The following is an 18,157-nucleotide window of genomic DNA, read 5'->3' on the forward strand; positions in this document are numbered from 1 at the left end:
ATTTGGAACTCAAAATATTTTAAATGAATGTTAAAAATGTTTTTACATGTAATTAAGAAAAATAAAGTTACAAATTTCAATTTCCCTTCAAAAAAATTCATAGCATTACCAACCATAACTTAAAAGAATAAAAAAATCAACCCTTTGCATCCCTCCTCAAATTTCTCATGGCTCCTTTTTCCCTCTAACCCATTGCCCCCCCCCCCCCCATTTCTAGCTGAGAACCTTTCCTCCTATTTCACTGAAAATCTTGAGGTCATTTGTTGTGAGCTCCCTCTGTTCCCTTTTTACTCATTTCATTCAGATGTCTTCTGCCACTATCTCCTCCTCATATGTCTCACTTGATGAGATCGTCCTTCTTAATATTCAGATAATCCAGGAGAAGTGTGACCTCATCGATTTGTTCCCTTCATCGTGTGTTCCCTTCAGTGATGCATGTTGCAGCCCATTCCTGTCTGTCCATTCTATGTGACTTGTCGATGCCTTCCCAAAAGTTTGCCATAAGGAACTCCCTTGACCTGCTGGATGCCTTCCTTTTTCCCTGCTAAGAATCTGATGTCTTGCTACTATATAATAAAAATGCTGCTATAAAAATTTTGGTGTCCTTGCATCCTCGCTCTCTCTTTTTTGACTTCTTGCAGGTGAATGCCCAGTAAGTGGTCATTAATTGGGTCATTTGTCTCAGTTATTTTCCAGAATACTTAGATCCATTCCATCCATAGCATCACCAACACATGGATTCTTCTCTCTTTTTCTTGTCATGCATTGAGAAGTCATGCTGGCTTTTTCATTCCTCACTTCTTATCTTGAACATGCTGTGTGTTCTTGGGTGATGGGTTTAACTTCGCTTACATTTCCCATGATCTATTGCAGAAGGGATAATGAATGCTTTAGTATTTTGAGGAATGATCAATAGAAGAGATTATGAAATACTTGGAGAGGATACTGTGGATCTCTAGAGAGCTGCCCTTGGAGCCAGGAGAACCTGGGTCCAAGTCCCATTTCAGATATATACTGGCAGTGTGAGCCTAAGCAGGTAACTCAACCTTTCATTGCTCTAGGCAGAAAAACAACCAGAAACTCAGATGAGCTTGCCTTTTGCATCTGTTAGGAGCCAGATGACTTCTCAGCAAATTGTAGTTATTATCGTGTGTATGTGTGTACATATGTATGTGTGCATGCATGCACACATGTGTAGATGTTCACAAAGCTTTGGGAAGATGACAAGGAAATTAAGAGTAAAGATTTGTCTTTGAAGAACTTTCAACCTAAGGAGGTAGACAAGACCAACATCTGTGGATCAAGCCCATAAACAAATCATCAAAATGTTTACATATTATCCATAATTAACCAGTCTCATGAGTCTACTAATGTATGTAAACGCAAACCTTTACTGTGCCAAGGGGAGCTTACTTTGATTTTGCTGAAGAGAAAGGTCCAAGACCATATTGGTGTGGGAAGCCCCCTCCTACTGATAGGGATCTCATGGGAACTTTAAGGAGCCAGCCTGAGTCTTTCCAGTGGTCAACTCTGGGCACTCCTTGTATTTTGTCTCCTGATTGAATGTCAATCTCTCAGTCTGAATCTCTGATCCAACAACTTCTTTCCCTGTTTTCTCAGCCCTTTCACACTTTCTAGACCCCCCTACAAGCATTATGGCTTCCCTTTTTAGTTAATGCTTACTTATATCCCATTTGGGACCCTGCCTTCCCTTAGTCTGGGTAACTGGTTTTCTCTGTGCCTGAAACAAACCTCAGACTTCTTGGCAACTTGGCTTAGCACATGAGACTTTTTCATGGATATACAAAGCATACAAAGGATCACTGGAGTAGGGATGAAATGACTAGGTTTAAAGTGCTTTGTAAACCTTGAGCGTGCTATGTCAGTGCCAGGTATGATAATGAAATAGTTATTACAGAATCACCAAGGCCCCTAGGAACACCAAGGTTTCCTCGTATAGCTGCACTGGCTCTCTTGATCTGTATTCAAAAGTTCTACAATATCACTGTAATGAGACCAGCCTTTTTCCAGAAGCCATTTCTTCAGAATGAATGTGTTTGCTTCAGGAAATCTCAGCAGGGAAGAGAAGCTGTCACTGTTCCCCTGCTCTCTTTCTGTTATTGGAGCAACTGCAAGTGACCTAAATTAGCCTGTCTGTCTGTCTGTCTCTCTCTCTCTTTCTTTCTCTCTCTCCACTGTTTCCCCCCATCTCTCTCCTCCTCTCTCTCCCCTTATGTTCAATGCTAGGCTACCAGAATACTGGGTATTTTCTTGGATAACAACCATCCAAGATACCATCATTGACCTCAGTACTTTTTCATTCCACTCTGACCTGAAACAATTCTCTAGACCACCGGTGGGGGGGGAGGAGGGAACCTGACATCTTGAGGCCATATGTCACCCTCTAGGTCCTCAGGTGTGACCCTTCACAGTCCGTGAAATTTGGACTCACTCTAGGCTGTCTCAGAGTTAAATTACTAAAAACAGATCTTTTCCAATACATTTAAAAACCGACCCATTATTCCTATAGGTTGGGTTGGAAAAGGAGGCAGACTATTTTCTCCCATGAAGGGCCCAGTTTGAGAGGTGCATGCTATCACGGAAACAACCATGAATTTGCAGTTAGGAGGATGTGGATTCAAATCCCAACATTTCTCCCTTTTATGACCTTGGACAAGTCTCTTGTCTTCTCTGGGCCTTGCTTTTCTCATCAACAAAATGAGGTACTTGTACAAGATGGTTCTAAGGCCTTCTCTACTTTTAAACCTAAGATCCAATGAGAGCTCCTTCCATGGGCTAAAACAAATTACACAAAATTACTCCATAAAAATACTGTTGTCAAACTTGTAGATATTTCTTTCAATACAAATAAAGTTTTTCAAATAAATGTTTCTTGTTACTTTCCTTGTCCTCATCTTCTTGTTGTCCTAGTAGGAGCCTGGTTAAAGGTTACACTCTGGTTTGACGCAGCCAGCTTTGGGAAGGGTTAGAAGACTAATGATTGTGGATGCTCCACGGCCCTGGGCAGAGTAGGCAGGGGAGGGGGAAGCCCAGAAGGTGGAATTCCGGGCATGTGGCCTGGAGCTTTATCTTCCGCAGGGCAGCTCCATCAGAGCAGCTGTTGTGGCAGGACACACCCAACTGACCAACATGCATTTATTAAATGCCTGCTGTATATTAGGCACTGAAGATACAAGCCAATAATGAATCAGTCCCTTTTCTCAAAGAGTTTACATTCTGTTAGAGTAAAAACGGTGACCTAGTAGCCTTCAGGGTAGTAGTGAAAAATGAATTCGTTCTTTAGTTGTTTCAGTCTTATCTGACCCCATTTGGGGTTTTCTTGGCAGAGATACTGGAGTAGTTTGCCAAATCCTTCTCCAGCTCATTTTGCAGATGAAGAAACTGAGGCCAGCAGACTTAAGTGACTTATCCAGGATCACACAGCTAGTAGGTGTCTGAGGCCAGTTTTGAATGAGGGAAGATCAATCTTCCTGACTCTAGGTCCCTCCACTGTGTCCCAGACTTTATCCACTGCTCCACTTAGCTGCTGCCCCAGGAAGTACAAGAGTAGCTAAATAGGGCTGGGTGAGTCTCCCTGGTGAGAATTCTTTGATCTGATCTCTACAGAGCTCTGCACAAGCTCAAGGGGTCAGGACAGGAGTCTGGAGGGCTGACTCAATGTATCTATCTCTGAAAAGAATGTTGCCATCAACAGTAAGCATGTTTAATCTTGATTATTTTTTCCACAACTGTCAAGTATTTCTCTTTTTTCTTCCTTTTTCTTCCTTCCTCCCAACCTGAGTGGGAAAGGAAACAAAACTCTTGTAATAAGCAAATTCAAGTAAAACATATTGAGGATTCCCCAAAGCTCATAAAAACTTAATGCAATTATCCTCTCTTTCTCTTATGACTCTGATTTGCCCCAGGGTCCTAAAATCCACTAGACTCATCAAATGCCCCCTGTGGTCTGGACTCTCCTAGGAAGGGAAATGGAACTTGAGGTTGCCAGGAGATGGATCTTTCAGGCTTTCAGGGAGTCCCTCTTTTAGCAAAGACACCCATACAAGTATGCAGCCTTATGTGGATTGGACTGCCCGGGAGGGAAACACCTTTGGGGTTGCTAGGCAGGCAACCATCTCCATTTTGGAGAATCCCACTTTTTTTGCCAGAGACCTCTACAGGCGTTCAGATGCAGAAGACTACTCTCAAGGACTGGGACTTTTCCAAAGTTGAGGTTGTAATTCCCCTTTGCCTTGTCTGGATGACTCACAGTAAAAGTGGAGGGCAGAGGCTAGGTCTTTGGCCCCCCCAAATTGTGACTTGGGTTCCCCTGACGATCATTCAGCTTTGGGACCATGTACACCACCTCTTCTCTCTTCATGACCCTGTTCCACCCTGTCCTGGGCCCGCAGCCTCTAAAACATGGGGTTGGTCTTGTGGTGGCCATCCCCTTCCCTGTGGAGGAGATCTATCTCCTATTACAGATGCTGATCCTTTGTAAGTGAGCGGGCTGCCAGAGCACTGATCTTCTGATGGATTTCTTTGGTGGGAAATCTGCTTTCTTATCAGCATCACTTTGATTATGCTTCTTCCAATTACCAAGCGTTTGTGTTCTCTTTCTTCTACTTGAGAATGAAAAAAGAAAAACAAAACTTTTATAACAAATAAGGGGAAAGAGGAGGGAACAGATACTTATTATGGGTCAATTATTATGTGCCAGGCACTGTGTTAAACACCTCTTCCAAATATCATCTCATTTAATACCCAAAACAACCCATCAAAGCAAGTACAACTATTCTCCCTATTTTCTAGTTGAGCAAACAGAGGCAGGTGAGGTTAAGTGACTTGTCTAGGGTAACACCATTAGTGTCTGAGGTCAGATTCAAACTCTTCCTGACTCCAAGCCCAATGCTCTATCCACTGTGCTACCTAGCTACCTCTAGGCAAAAATATGGATATATTATATATGCACATACATATGCTAAAGGCAAGAAAAAGAGGTCAGCAGACAATGAGGTGGATAGATAATATCACGGAAACAATAGGCATGAATCTGAACTGAGAGGCAGTGGAGGATAGAAGGGCTTGGTTGTGCTGTGGTCCATGGGGTCACAAAGAGTGGGCATCACTGAACAGCAATACACATAGACATAGGGATATATATGTAAACATACACATGAACCTATTTACAAATACAAGATGGAGATCTATGTCTGTTTATACATGTAGAGATAATCACCAAAACAAACTCCCATGTTGTCCACGTTCAAAGATGTACATCTCATTCTGAATGTTGAGTCTCGTCTCCTTCTATTAGGAGCGTGGTTCATCTTTGGTCCTCTGGAATCTGTCATTGAATTGCTTAGAGTCCTTAAGGATTCCCTAGTAGATGAACAATTAATTTTCCCTCCAGATGTGGTTAAATAATGTAATTTCTTCATGAACACTTATTCAGTGTTTAATTGATTTTTATATCACGTTTAATTTTATATTAAATACATTTCTGAATACATCTCTTTTTCCATTCCTTACTGAGAGAGCTTTACTTTGTAGTAAAGTAAAAAGAAAAAATCTATTGTTAAACCAGCAAACATTGTCAACTATATTTGCAGCATTCCATACCCAGAGCCCCCCTCCTTTTCAATGGAGGTGGATCTCATTTCTTCTCTAGGAAATGAGCTTGGTCATTGTCATCACAGAATTCAGTTTCATTTTATTTGCAGTTTTTTTCATTCTATAATTTCAAATTGTAGACACCTTCAATTGTCCCCATTGTAGTTTTAGGGTACTCAGACTGGGCACACCTGCCTGCCAGTCACTTTGTCCCCTTCCCCTCTGCCCCAGAAGGTTGGGCTTTTTGTTCTGTGTCTCCCACTGGATTCAGTCACTGGATGCCCTTCTTCATTGTCTCACCAGGTCAACATCTTCAGTGCAGTTGGGCTTCTGTCCTCTGACTTGGCTTCAGTTGGGTCTTGGAAGCTTTAGGGTTTAAATGCCAAACAGATACGTTTTTCAGGGCGATAACAACAGCAACACTTGTTTTTAGCTTTGAAGTTATTTAAAAGAGTATTAGAAAAAAATACTTCTTGTCCGCCCCCCCCCCCCATCCCAATTTCCTGAGGGGGAAATTTGAAATTATTATTATTTAGAAGACCAAGGAAAAAAGTCTTATTTTGGTATATTGTTTTTTTTTCTTCTAGATACCAACCATGTGAAGCCCCTGGATGGTGTGAAAATTCTGGATCTGACCAGGTTTGTCTCCACGTGTCTCGTTTGGGGTGGCCAGTTTGGAGGAGAAGTAGCAAATGGACATTTTACTGGAAGGCAATGAATGTATTCATCCATGTTAAATGTTGCAGAGTGCTGGCTGGACCCTTTGCCACTATGAACTTAGGAGACCTTGGAGCTGAGGTGATTAAGGTTGAACGACCAGGTAATGGTTCCTTTGTTTTTACCAATGAATAAATATTGTCAGTACTAATCAGCTGTTTGTGTGACTTGTCAACACTTTTTTGGTTACCTTTTTGGAAGTGGAAACACAAAGGATCTGTTCTGCTGCCTTTCTTCCCCTGACTTTGAGACCAGCTGTGACCTTCCTCATCCTCTAGAGGTGCCAAGGGTCAGGGTTTGAGATGAAGCTTGAAGTGCCCAGCCCCAAACCTAATTGTGGGCAAGGGGCCTGGGAATGGAATGCAGAGCAAAAAATAGATGTTCTAAGAGTTAGGGCTGAGCCTGCAACTCCAGCCTCGGATCAGAAACCAGGCCTTGGCAGCTGAGCCTAACTATGAGAAAGAGTAAGAGCCCTCAGCTGATTTGGGAAAAGCCCTGTGGAGAGGCAGGGGAAATAGGGCAAGAAAGAAAGGAGGAGAAGAGCAAGAGTGGAGAAGATGGTAGAGGGTGAATGAAGATAAGGGGAGAAAAAAGGACAGAAGACAGAATAGATGAGAAAATGAGAAGTGAGGAAAAGAGAAGGAAAAGAAGAGAAGAGGAGAAAAGAGGAGAGGCGATAGAATAGATGAGAGAGGAGGAGCAACAAAAAGAGAGAAGGAAAAGAGGAGAAAAGAGAAGACAGAATAGATGAGGAGGAGAGAGGAAAAGAGAGAAGAAGGAAAAAAGAAGAGGAAAGAAGAGAAAGGAAAAGTGAAAGAATAAGCCAAGTAGGAGAAAGGAGCTAGTAGGAGCTATTATAGCACGCTGTGCATTAGACCAGAAAAAAATTGGTGAATATTAATCACCTTTTCCAAAATAAATGAAATGCTTCCCAGCGCTCTCCTTTTTCTTTTACTTTTCTAAACACAGATTTTCCTTTTCTTATTTTGTATTCAATAAACATTAATGCGTACAATGTGCAATATTTTGTGAAAATGACCCCTAAGAAAATTTTCTTCAAAAACAGTTCACCTGGGGGTGGAGCTAAGATCACGGAGTAGAAGGATGGACCTGTAAAAGCTCTTCCCCATAGCCTATAAAATACCTGTAAAAAAAATGACTCTAAACAAATTCTAGAGCAGCAGAAGCCACAAAATGACAGAGTGAAAGAGTTTTCCAGCCCAAGACAGGCTGGACGGCCAACAGGAAAGGTCTATTGCACTGGGCACAAAGCAGAGGACAGCCCAGCCTTGGCCATGGCGTGGCAGAGACAGGGCCAAAGCAGGCCTCAGGGTGCGGAATCCCCAGCAGCAGCTGCAGTTCCAGATTGCTCAACCCACAAATGTCAAAGACAGCTTCAAAGGTCAATGAGAAAGCTCTTTCACCTGGGTGAGAAGAGAATGTGGTCTGACCCTGCCAGCAGTAGCCACTGCAGCAGCAGCATCTATTTTGAAGCCCTCCACCTAAAGACATTGGGAGAATTGAGCTGCTGATCTAGATCTCAGCCCTGAGTGGCGGTCCTGGGGTGAGGAAGAGTGCTGAAGTTGTGGAGCTGGTGGAGGCTCTGGACAGGGAATTCTACTTGCAGATCCTGGGCAGAAAAACTTGCAGTAGCTCCCAGACCAGAGCATAGGCCAGGAGAGGAGTAAATTTCTCTCCCTTGATTGTGCCACCTTGGAGGAACTGAGAACTTACAGGTCCCTAGAGTATACTCTCCTCTTGACAAAGGACTCAAAAGTCAAGTTACTGACTGGGAAAATGCCCCCAAAAAAGAAAAAAATGAAACTACTTTCTTGGAGGAAGATATATTAGTCAAGGCTTCTGCATCCAAAACATCCAAAATAAATATTCTATGGCCTCAGGCCATGGAAGGATTTTGAAAATCAAGTAAGAGAGGTGGAGGAAAAGTTGGGAAGAGAAATGAGAGCAATGCAAGAAAATCATGAAAAGCGAGTCAACAGCTTGCTAAAGGAATCTCAAAAAATGCTGAAGAAAATAACACCCTTAAAAATAGACTAACTTAAATGGCAAAAGAAGTGTAAAAAGCCAATGAGGAGAAGAATGCTTTAAAAAGCAGAATTAGCCAAATGGAAAAGGAGGTTCAAAAGCTCACTGAAGAACATAGTTCTTTAAAAATTAAAATGGAAGCTAATGACTTTATGAGAAATGAAGAAATTACAAAACAAAACCAAAAGAATGAAAAAATAGAAGGCAATGTGAAATATGTCATTGGAAAAACAGTTGACCTAGAAAATAGATCCAGGAGAGACAATTTAAAAATTATGGGACTACCTGAAAGCCATGATCATAAAAATAACCTAGACATCATCTTTCATGAAATTATCAAGGAAAACTGCCCTGATATTCTAGAACCAGAGGGTAAAATAAATATTGAAAAAATCCACCGATCACCTCTTGAAAGAGATCAGAAAATAAAAACTCCTAGGAAAATTCTAGCCAAATTCCAGAGTTCCTAGGTCAATGAGAAAATATTGCAAGCAGCTAGAAAGAAACAATTTGAGTATTGTGGAAATGCAATCAGGATAACATAAGATCTAGCAGTTTCTACTTTAAGGGATTGAAGGACTTGGAATATGATGTTCCAGAAGTCAAAGGAATTAGGATTAAAACCAAGAATCACCTACCCAGTAAAACTAAGTATAATACTGAGTATAATGGTCATTCAATGAAATAGAGGACTTTCAAGCATTCATGATGAAAAGACCAGAGCTGAATAGAAAATTTGACTTTCAAACACAAGAGTCAAGAGAAGCATGAAAAGGTAAACAGGAAAGAGAAATCCTAAGGGACTTACTAAAGTTGAACTGTTTACATTTCTACATGAAAAGATCACATTTGTAACTCCTGAGACTTTTCTCAGTATTTGGGTAGTTGGAAGGATTATATGCATATATGTATACACACACATGCACACACACACACACACACACACACACACACACATGGAGGCCACAGGGTGAGTTGAATAGGAACAGATGATATCTAAAAAAATAAAATTAAGGGGTGAGAGAGGAATATATTGGCAGGAGAAATGGAATGGGGCAAACTACCTCTCATAAAAGAGGGAAGAAAAAGCTTTAACAATGGAGAGGAAAGGGGGGAAGGTGAGAGGGAAAAAGTGAAGCTTACTCTCATCATATTTGGCTTAAGGAGGGAATAACATGCACACTTAATTTGGTATGAAAATCTATCCTACACCACAGGAAAGTAGGGGAGAAGGGGATAAGTGGGGTGGGGGGATGATAGAAAGGAGGACAAATGGGAGGAGAGAGTAGTTAGAAGTAAACACTTTTGGGGAGGTCAAAAGAGAGAATAGAATTAATGGGGGGCTGGATAGGATGGAGAGAAATATAGTTAGTCTTACACAACATGACTATTATGGAAATCTTTAGCAAAGCTACATATATATAGCCTATATTGAATTGCTTGCCTTCTCAGTGGGGATAGGTGAGGAGGGAGGAAGGGAGAAAAATTGGAACTCAAAGTTTTAGGAATGAATGTTGAGAATTGTTCTTGCATGCAACTGGGAAATAAGAAATACAGGTAATGGGGTATAGAAATCGATCTTGCCCTATAAGAAAAGAGAGAAGATGGGGATAAGGGAAGGGAGGGATATGATAGAAGAGAGGGCATATTGAGAGAAGGGGTAATCAGAATGCATGGTGTTTTGGGATGGGGGTAGGGAGAGATCGGGAGAAAATTTGGAACCCAAAATTTTGTGGAAATGAATGTTGAAAACTAAAAAGAAATAAATAAACATTTAAAAGAAAACAGTTCACCTACCTGGACATTAAGGATTCATACTAGGGGGCAGCCTTTGGAGAGTGAAGTCTGATGGAGCCAATGCACAGCCAACAGTACAGAGGAAGGAGCCCTGGATTTGGGCTTACAGTACCTGGAAATGAGTAGTTGTGACACCTTTAACAAGTCCCTTAGAATTTCATCAACTGTAAAATGAAGGCCCTCTAAGATCCCTTCCAGCTCCAAATCAATGGTCATAGGAAAAAAAATGCCTGGGAAAGCTCAGCTTATGTGGTTCGTGATCTTTTTCATCTGTCAACAACATCCTTTCCTTCCTTCCTTCCTTCCTTCCTTCCTTCCTTCCTTCCTTCCTTCCTTCCTTCCTTCCTTCCTTCCTTCCTTCCTTCCTTCCTTCTTTCCTTCCTTCCTTCCATCTGTCCTCCCTTCCTTTCTGCCTTCCTTCTCCATCTGTCCATCCTCCCCTCCTTCCCTTTCTCCCTCCCTCCCTCCTTCTCTTCCTCCCTCTCTCTCCCTTCCCCCATTTTTTTGCTTTTCTTAATGCTTGCTGATTTGCTTATTGACTTGATTTATTTATTTTCATGTTTGACTTCAATGAAGAAGGGAAGCTCACTGAGGGTGGAGATTGCTTTAATTTTATCATGGTTATATAAGTATCTAGCCTAGTTCCCAGAATATTGTAGGTGCTTACCTGATGCTTATTGGATTTAGTGGAATCAAATCTGCGGAAGGAGGGCTCACATTGATGAAATCTCAGTCCCTTGAAGCATTGAAGTGAGAAAAGAAGCCAGAGCTGGGCCTTTGGACTCAGCTGGCTCAATTTCTCTAGTCTGGTGCTTTTTAAGACCTCTGGGAACCCTGGAGGTCAGTGCTTGTCCCTGGGCTGGAAGGGTGTTCAGGTGTTTTCATGTGAAATGTCAGAGATTATGAGAAGACTGCTCTGATTTCTAGGAGCTGGTGATGATACTCGGCATTGGGGACCACCTTTTGTGGGATCAGAGAGTACTTATTTTCTCAGTGTTAACCGAAATAAAAAGGTAAGTGAAGTGGATGCTTTATTTGGCTTTATCCCTCATAAGAATGAATTTAAGATAATGGAATCTACCAACCTAGAATATTTTTATGCAAAATCATAGAACCTCAGAATTGCAAGGGACTCTGCGATCATCCAGTTCAACCCCTTTATTTTACAGATTTGGAAACTGAGGCACAGAGTAGTAAGGGGACTTGCTGAAGGTTATACGGCCTCACTCACTTTTCATATATAAATAAAATTGCCAAATGAGCATTAATTTTTTTGTTCTAGTTTAAGGGTACTGAGAGTTACTATTGAGAAATAGGATCATACATCTAGAGCTGAAAGGAACCTTAGTGGTCACCTAGCTTAATCCTCTTATTTTACAGAAAAGGAAACTGAGGCTCAGTGAGTTGTCTAAGACTGTAGGTGGTAAGGAGGAAGAGGCTTAGTGCAAAGGGCACTGGATTTGTAATCAGGACCTGGGTTCAAATCCTGTCTCAGATACTTAGTAGTTATATGACCCTTTCCATTTCCTCATCAGAAGAATGATTCAACTCTTCTAGGTCCCTTTTAGGTAAGTTTAAATCTGCTAGCCTATGATCTGAAGTAGGAATTCAGAATTTGAACCCAGGTCCTCTGAGTCCCAATTCAGTGGCACTCTCCATGGCAACATCCCCCTCATCAAGACATTTTTAAAGTGCATTTTTGTATTCAATCCTGTGAAAAGCCATGGACCTCTGAGTCATGTCTGAAGAAATCTGGACCTGTCTAACCTTCCTTTCTAGAATGCAAGAGAATGGTCTTACCTAGATCATCAGTGTTGTCTCCCGACTAATTGGCAGGGCTACCACTTTTACAATACTTAGTACAATAATATAAAGAATACTATACCTTTATAAATATATATAATAATATAAAACAATAACACCAACTTTACTCTAACTCGCTAATAAGCCAACATGACATGACATAGAGACAATGGGGCACCTTGGGGAGAGAACAGACTTCGGATTCAGATAGTCCTGAATTCAAGTACTTCCTTATTTGCATCCTGGCTGTATTACCCTGGACAAGTCACTTAACCTCTCATTGCTCCAGTCAACTTTCAGAAGGGTGGTCGATCACATCACTGGTAAAGGAAGATAATGAAATTATTATATCAGTGAAATTAAAGGTCTTGTCCAAAAGAAAAACCTCTCTTGACACTTTCTAATTGCCATGAAATTGGTAAAAAAAAAAAAAAGAGTTTTAAGTTTTAAGGGAAGAATAGATCACTTTTCAGAAAGGAAGCTCTAAAGAGAAGGGAGCTCATTCTGAGTCAGGGCCCTGTTCAGACTAATGCATTGTTTCATTTTCTCTTCAGAGCATCGCAGTCAACATCAAGGATCCGAAGGGGGTGCAGATCATCAGAAAGGTAGGGAGCATTCTGCAGAGGCAGTGCACACCTCTGTGGAGATGGGGCAGCGGTTTATAGCTTGGCGTTATTTCTAGCTGTTCACAACAGGACAGAATTCTGTTACTGGAAAAGACTATCGAAGGATGTAACTGACCTCCCCAAGGCCAGGCAAGTGTGGGGCTTTTAGATGTGATTCTTTTCTGGTTTGAATCATTCTCCCAATTCCAACATGACTCTGCTGATTTTGAAAATCTCCTTTGTTGGGGATATAAAGGGAGAGAAACAGCAAAGTCCCTCCAATAACAATGACCACCATGACAAAGCCACATGGATTGAGAGTTTCTGAGGCCTCTGCATCTGCCTGGCTGGGGTAGGGAGAAACACAGCTCTCTCCCTTGAGTCTGCCTAGTCCTGACCCCAAGGTAATTCAACTGTGGGAGACTAAGATAGAAACTAGACCTGTGACTTTGCTGACACAGGGAACTCCCAGATGAGGAAATGCCTTTTGCAAAAGTACGTTAGCCTTCATGCCACAACTTAGAGTCTTAGAGAGTTTCCTGGAGCATAGTTACTCATAGTAAGTGAGTTACCCAGGTTTACAGAACCAGGGTAGTTGGACTTGAACTGGAGTTGGACTTGAGCTCAGATCCTCCTAGTTTTGAGACTAACACCCAAAGCACTATGCCACACTATCTCTTTAACTGTTGAATGAATAACAAATAATTGGAGACGATGAGGCCCTCAGTTGTTTCCATGCATGTTTAAAAACCAGTGTTTTCCCCTCAGCGTCAGCACCAGCATCCACCAGTCAGCGTCAGCAAAGCAGCATCAGTGTCAATATCAGCATCAGTGTCATTGTCAGCGTTAGTGTCAATATCAGCATCAATGTCAGTATCAGCATCAGTGTCAGTATCAGCATCGGTGTCAGTATCGGCATCGGTGTCAGTATCGGCGTCGGTGTCAGTGTCGGCGTCGGCGTCGGTGCCAGTATCAGCATCAGTGTCAGTATCGGCATCAGTGTCAGTATCGGCATCAGTGTCAGTGTCAGCATCAGCAAAGCAGCATCAGTGTCAGTATCGGCATCAGTGTCAGTATCGGCATCAGCAAAGCAGCATCAGTGTCAGTATCGGCATCAGTGTCAGTATCGGCATCAGTGTCAGTGTCGGCGTCGGTGTCAGTATCGGCGTCGGTGTCATTGTCGGCGTCGGTGTCAGTGTCGGCGTTGCTGTCAGTGTCAGTGTCGGTGTCAGTGTCAGCATCCTTGCTCTGCTGTTCACTTTACCTTCTGTACTTGCAGGACTAGGCAAGAAAAGGGAGTGCAAGCTTCCTTAATTTAATCTTCATGTTCATAGCCTGAGTCTACTGACGTAATTATTGAACATGCTTATATAATGCTTTAAGGTTTGCAAAGTATAGCATAATCTTTGGTGCTTGTCCTGCTGTATAAATTCAGCCAATATGCAAACAGATGCAGAATCATGTAGCTTGGAATTTGCTGGGTTTTTATTTTATACTCAGATTCTAATTAAATTTATTGAAATGGGTTTCTCCCTTAGCATCAAACAGAGGAAGCTGCACTTACTGACCAGCTAGGTGGTACAATGGAAGAGGGCTGGGCCTGGAGTCAGGGAGACCTTAGTTCAAATCCAGCCTTATATATTTATTAGCTGTGGGACATTGGGCAAGCCATTGAACCTCTGTTTCAGTTTCCTCAACTGTAAAATGGTGACAGTAACAGCATAATAATGGATCATGACAGTTGTTGTAAAGATCTGATGAAATAATATTTGTAAAGTACTTAGTATAGTGCATGGTACATAGTGGGTGCTATATAACTTATTCTTATTTATGATAGCAGCTATATAACTGTTAGTTATTATTATAAACGAACTCTCTTCTTTCCATTAACTCTTTTTCTGAATTATTTTCTTTCAGAAATTTTCTTTTCTAGAAAATTTCTGAAAGTCAGCTCCTCCATTGTCCTCATCCTCTGGCTTTCCTTTTCATCTTCTTCTTATCTAGTGGGTAATTCCTTATAGAAAATTCTTCTATCCATCTATCACATTTGGAGTTTTCACCTTTTCCAGTCACTTTCTTCATCATCACCTGTAGAACAGGGCCTGGTACATAGTAGGTGCTTAATAAATGCTTATTGATTGAGTTGTTGTAGTAGCCACAGCTCCTGCTCCTTTCCTTTTATTACAGAATATTCTCCAACTCCTCCAACCTTCTAGTGTAAATCTCCAGAGCTTGATTTTGGTCTGACAGGTTTGACAGGTGTGTGTGTGTGTGTGTGTGTGTGTGTGTGTGTGTGAGAAAGAGAGAGAGAGAGAGAGAGAGAGAGAGAGCGAGCGAGCTGGGGAGGGAAGGCAAAGTCTAATGCTGGAATGGAGAGAGGGCTAGCCTCAGAGTCAAAATAACCTAGTCCCAAATCTGCCTCTTATACAGATTGGCTGTGTGACCTTGGGCAAGTCACTTAACCTTCTAAGACCTACAGTTTCAGAGTAGGTACAAATTTGTTCTGTGAAGTTTGAACTCAGTCAAAAGGCTACAACCAAGGACCTAGAAAGCCACATGTAGCCTTAAGGCCATAGGTCCCTACCCTTGCACACAAACGTGCTGCTTTGAAAACCAAATCTTCATTTATAAAATCAGTATACTAAGCCCTGGCTTTTGAGATGTTTCTTAATATTGGGGCAGCGCCTTTAGGGTTTCCATCTTTAGTTTTGGAGATTTCTCAGCCTATTGATTCTTCTATCCTGACGATTCTATCCTGGGGTTAAGTAGGAATATGCTAGAATAGATATTAAGATAAAAAAAAACCCAACAGCTATCTGGCAGTTTACTTTACTCATGAATAAACTTCATCCCTAAACACCACCCTTCATATCCCTCCTCTTTCCTGCTCTACTTTCTCTGTCTTCTTTCAGAAAGGTTTGCTAGTGGACAGAACATTAAGTAGAATAAGGTAATGTAGATTTTAATCCTGACTCGTCTATTGATTTATCGTGTAATTTGGGTGAACAGCATTTCTCTTTCCTGTATCTCAGCTTTTCTATCTATAAAATGGAGGTAAAAATCCTGGCCTCTGGCTTAATTTCTGGGGAAGCACAGAATTTTAGAGCTAGAAGGGAGGGACCTCAGTGGTCACTAATTCAAACACATCCTGAAAGGACTCCCTGCTGTTGTGTTCCTGCATGTGGCCATCTGGGGTCTTCTTGAAGGCTTCTGGGGAGAGGACACCCCCTGTCCCCACCTCATAAAGCAGCCCATTCTCCTTTTGGACAGACCTGATTAACAGAATCTTCTGCAAAGATCTTAAATTTTCTTTTTGCTACTGGCTTCCCATTACTCCTGGCCTATGCTATGAGGTATCTGGCAACTCTTATCCCCTGTGTGAATAATAATAATAATGACAAGTACAATAACTAGCATTTATATAAGGCTTTATATTTGAAAAGTGCAAAAAACCTAATTACATGCTGAAAAGGGATTATATTGGGAGAAGGGGAAAGGAGGAGGCAGAAGAAGGTAATTACATCACATGAAGAGAGGTAAATGACATCATTACCAAACATATATGCACCAAGTGGTGTAGCGTCCACATTCTTAGAGGAAAAGGTAAGGGAGTTATAGAAAGAAATGGACCGTAAAAGTGTACTAGTGAGGCACCTCAACCTCCCCTTCTCAGAACTAGATAAATCTAACTAGAAAATAAACAAGAAAGAAGGAGATGAATAGAATTTTAGAAAAGGGAGGGGGAAGAGCGTTGTCTGAACCTTAATACCTTCAGATTTGACTCACAGAGGGAATAACGTACTCAGGTATAGAATAACTTGCCCTGAAGGCAGTAGGAGGGGAAAGGAGAAAGAAAAGGGAGGTGGTGGTTAGGAGTGAGGGAAGAAGTAGTAAGCAAAAAGGGAAAGAAAAGGTAGGGGGGGCTGATAGAAGGGAAGGAAGACTGAAGGAGGAGGTGGTCAAAAGCAAAACTCTAGTGAGGAGGGAAAGGGAGAAAGAAGAAAGAAAGCATAAATGAGGAAATAGAATGGAGAGAAAGATGCAGTAACCATAACTGTGAATGTGAATGGGATGAACTTCCCCATAAAACAGAAGTGGATAACGGTGGATTGAAATCCATGATCCTACAGTATGTTGTTTATAAGAAACACATTTGAAACAGAGGAATACAGCAAAGTAAACATAAAAGACTGAAGTAGAATATATTACGCTTCAGCTGAAGAAAAAAAAGGGGTAGCCATCCTGATCTCAGACAAAGCAAAGCAAAAATAGATTTAATTAAATGAAGGAAGGAAACTACATTCTGCTAAAAAGCACCATAGACAATGAAATAATACCATTACTAAGCATATTCACCAAGTGATGTAGCATCCAGATTCTTAGAGGAGAAGTTACAGGAAGAAATAGACAGTGAAAGTATACCAGTGAGGGACCTCAAACTTCCCCTCTCAGAACTAGATAAGTCTAACCACAAAATAAACAAGAAAGAAGTTAAAGAAATAAATAGAATTTTAGAAAAGTTAGATATAGTTGACTTCTGGAGAAAACTGAATAGGAATAAGAAGAAATGTATCTTTTCCTCAGTGGTACATTGGACCTATACAAAAATTGACTACATATTAGGGCATGAAATTCTCACAATCCCAATGCAGAAAGGCAGAAATATTAAATGCATCCTTTTCGGATTATGATGCAATAGAAATTGTATATAATAAAGGGCCATGGAAAGATAGACTAAAAATTAATTGGAAAATAAATAATCTAATCCTAAAGAATGAGTGTTTCAAACAACAAATCATAGAAACAATTAAGAACTTCATCCAAGAGAATGACAATAATGAGATAACATACCAAAACTTATAGGATGCAGTGAAAGTGGTTCTTAGGGGAAGTTTTACATCTCTAAATGTTTACATGAATAAGAGAAAGAAGAGACCAATAAATTGGGCATGCAACTAATAAAGCTAGAATAAGAACAAATTAAAAATTCCCTATTAAGTATCAAATCAGAAATTCAGAAAACCAAAGGAGAGATTAAGAAAAAATTAATAAATTTGTATATGTATAAATATATATAAAAATTAATAAAATTGAAATTTCTAATAAATAAAACTAAGAACTGCTTTTATGAAAAAAAATCAATAAAACAGATAAACCTTGGGTTAATTTGATTTTGAAAAGAGAAGAAAACCAAATTACCAGCATCAAAAATGAAAAGAGTGAATTCACCACTAATGAAGAGGAAACCAAAGCAATTATTAGGAGCTATTTTGCCCAACTGTATGCCAATAAACTTGACAATCTTAGTGAAATGGATGAATATTTACAAAAATATAAATTACCTAGATTAATGCAAGAGGAAATAAAATAAATAATCCCATTTCAGAAAAAGAAATTGAACAAGCTATCAATGAATTCCCTACCAAAAACTCTCCAGAGCCTGATGGATTTACAAGCGAATTCTAGCAAACATTTAAAGAACAATTAATTCCAATACTATACAAACTATTTGGGGAAATAGGTGAAGAATGAGTCCTACTAAATTCTTTTTATGATACAAATATGGTATTGATATT

At 40.7% G+C, this 18,157-nt stretch overlaps 1 protein-coding gene across 5 annotated transcripts in view; it reads left to right on the forward strand.

Annotated features, from left to right (window-relative positions):
- The window catches only part of SUGCT (succinyl-CoA:glutarate-CoA transferase), a 634,978-nt gene that overhangs the window by 8,848 nt on the left and 607,973 nt on the right, over nt 1-18,157 (forward strand). For all 5 annotated transcript variants that reach the window (XR_011964838.1, XM_072599107.1, XM_072599106.1 and 2 more), the window contains exons 2-5: nt 6,201-6,252; nt 6,360-6,433; nt 11,101-11,186; nt 12,531-12,581. Coding sequence is in view for 4 of the 5 variants with exons in the window: in XM_072599107.1 (XP_072455208.1) it covers nt 6,201-6,252; nt 6,360-6,433; nt 11,101-11,186; nt 12,531-12,581 (263 nt within the window). In the remaining variant the exon portion in view is untranslated. The remainder of the gene's footprint in view (nt 1-6,200; nt 6,253-6,359; nt 6,434-11,100; nt 11,187-12,530; nt 12,582-18,157) is intronic.

The sequence above is a fragment of the Notamacropus eugenii genome, chromosome 3, assembly GCF_028372415.1.
Source record: "Notamacropus eugenii isolate mMacEug1 chromosome 3, mMacEug1.pri_v2, whole genome shotgun sequence".
Classification (NCBI taxonomy): domain Eukaryota; kingdom Metazoa; phylum Chordata; class Mammalia; order Diprotodontia; family Macropodidae; genus Notamacropus; species Notamacropus eugenii.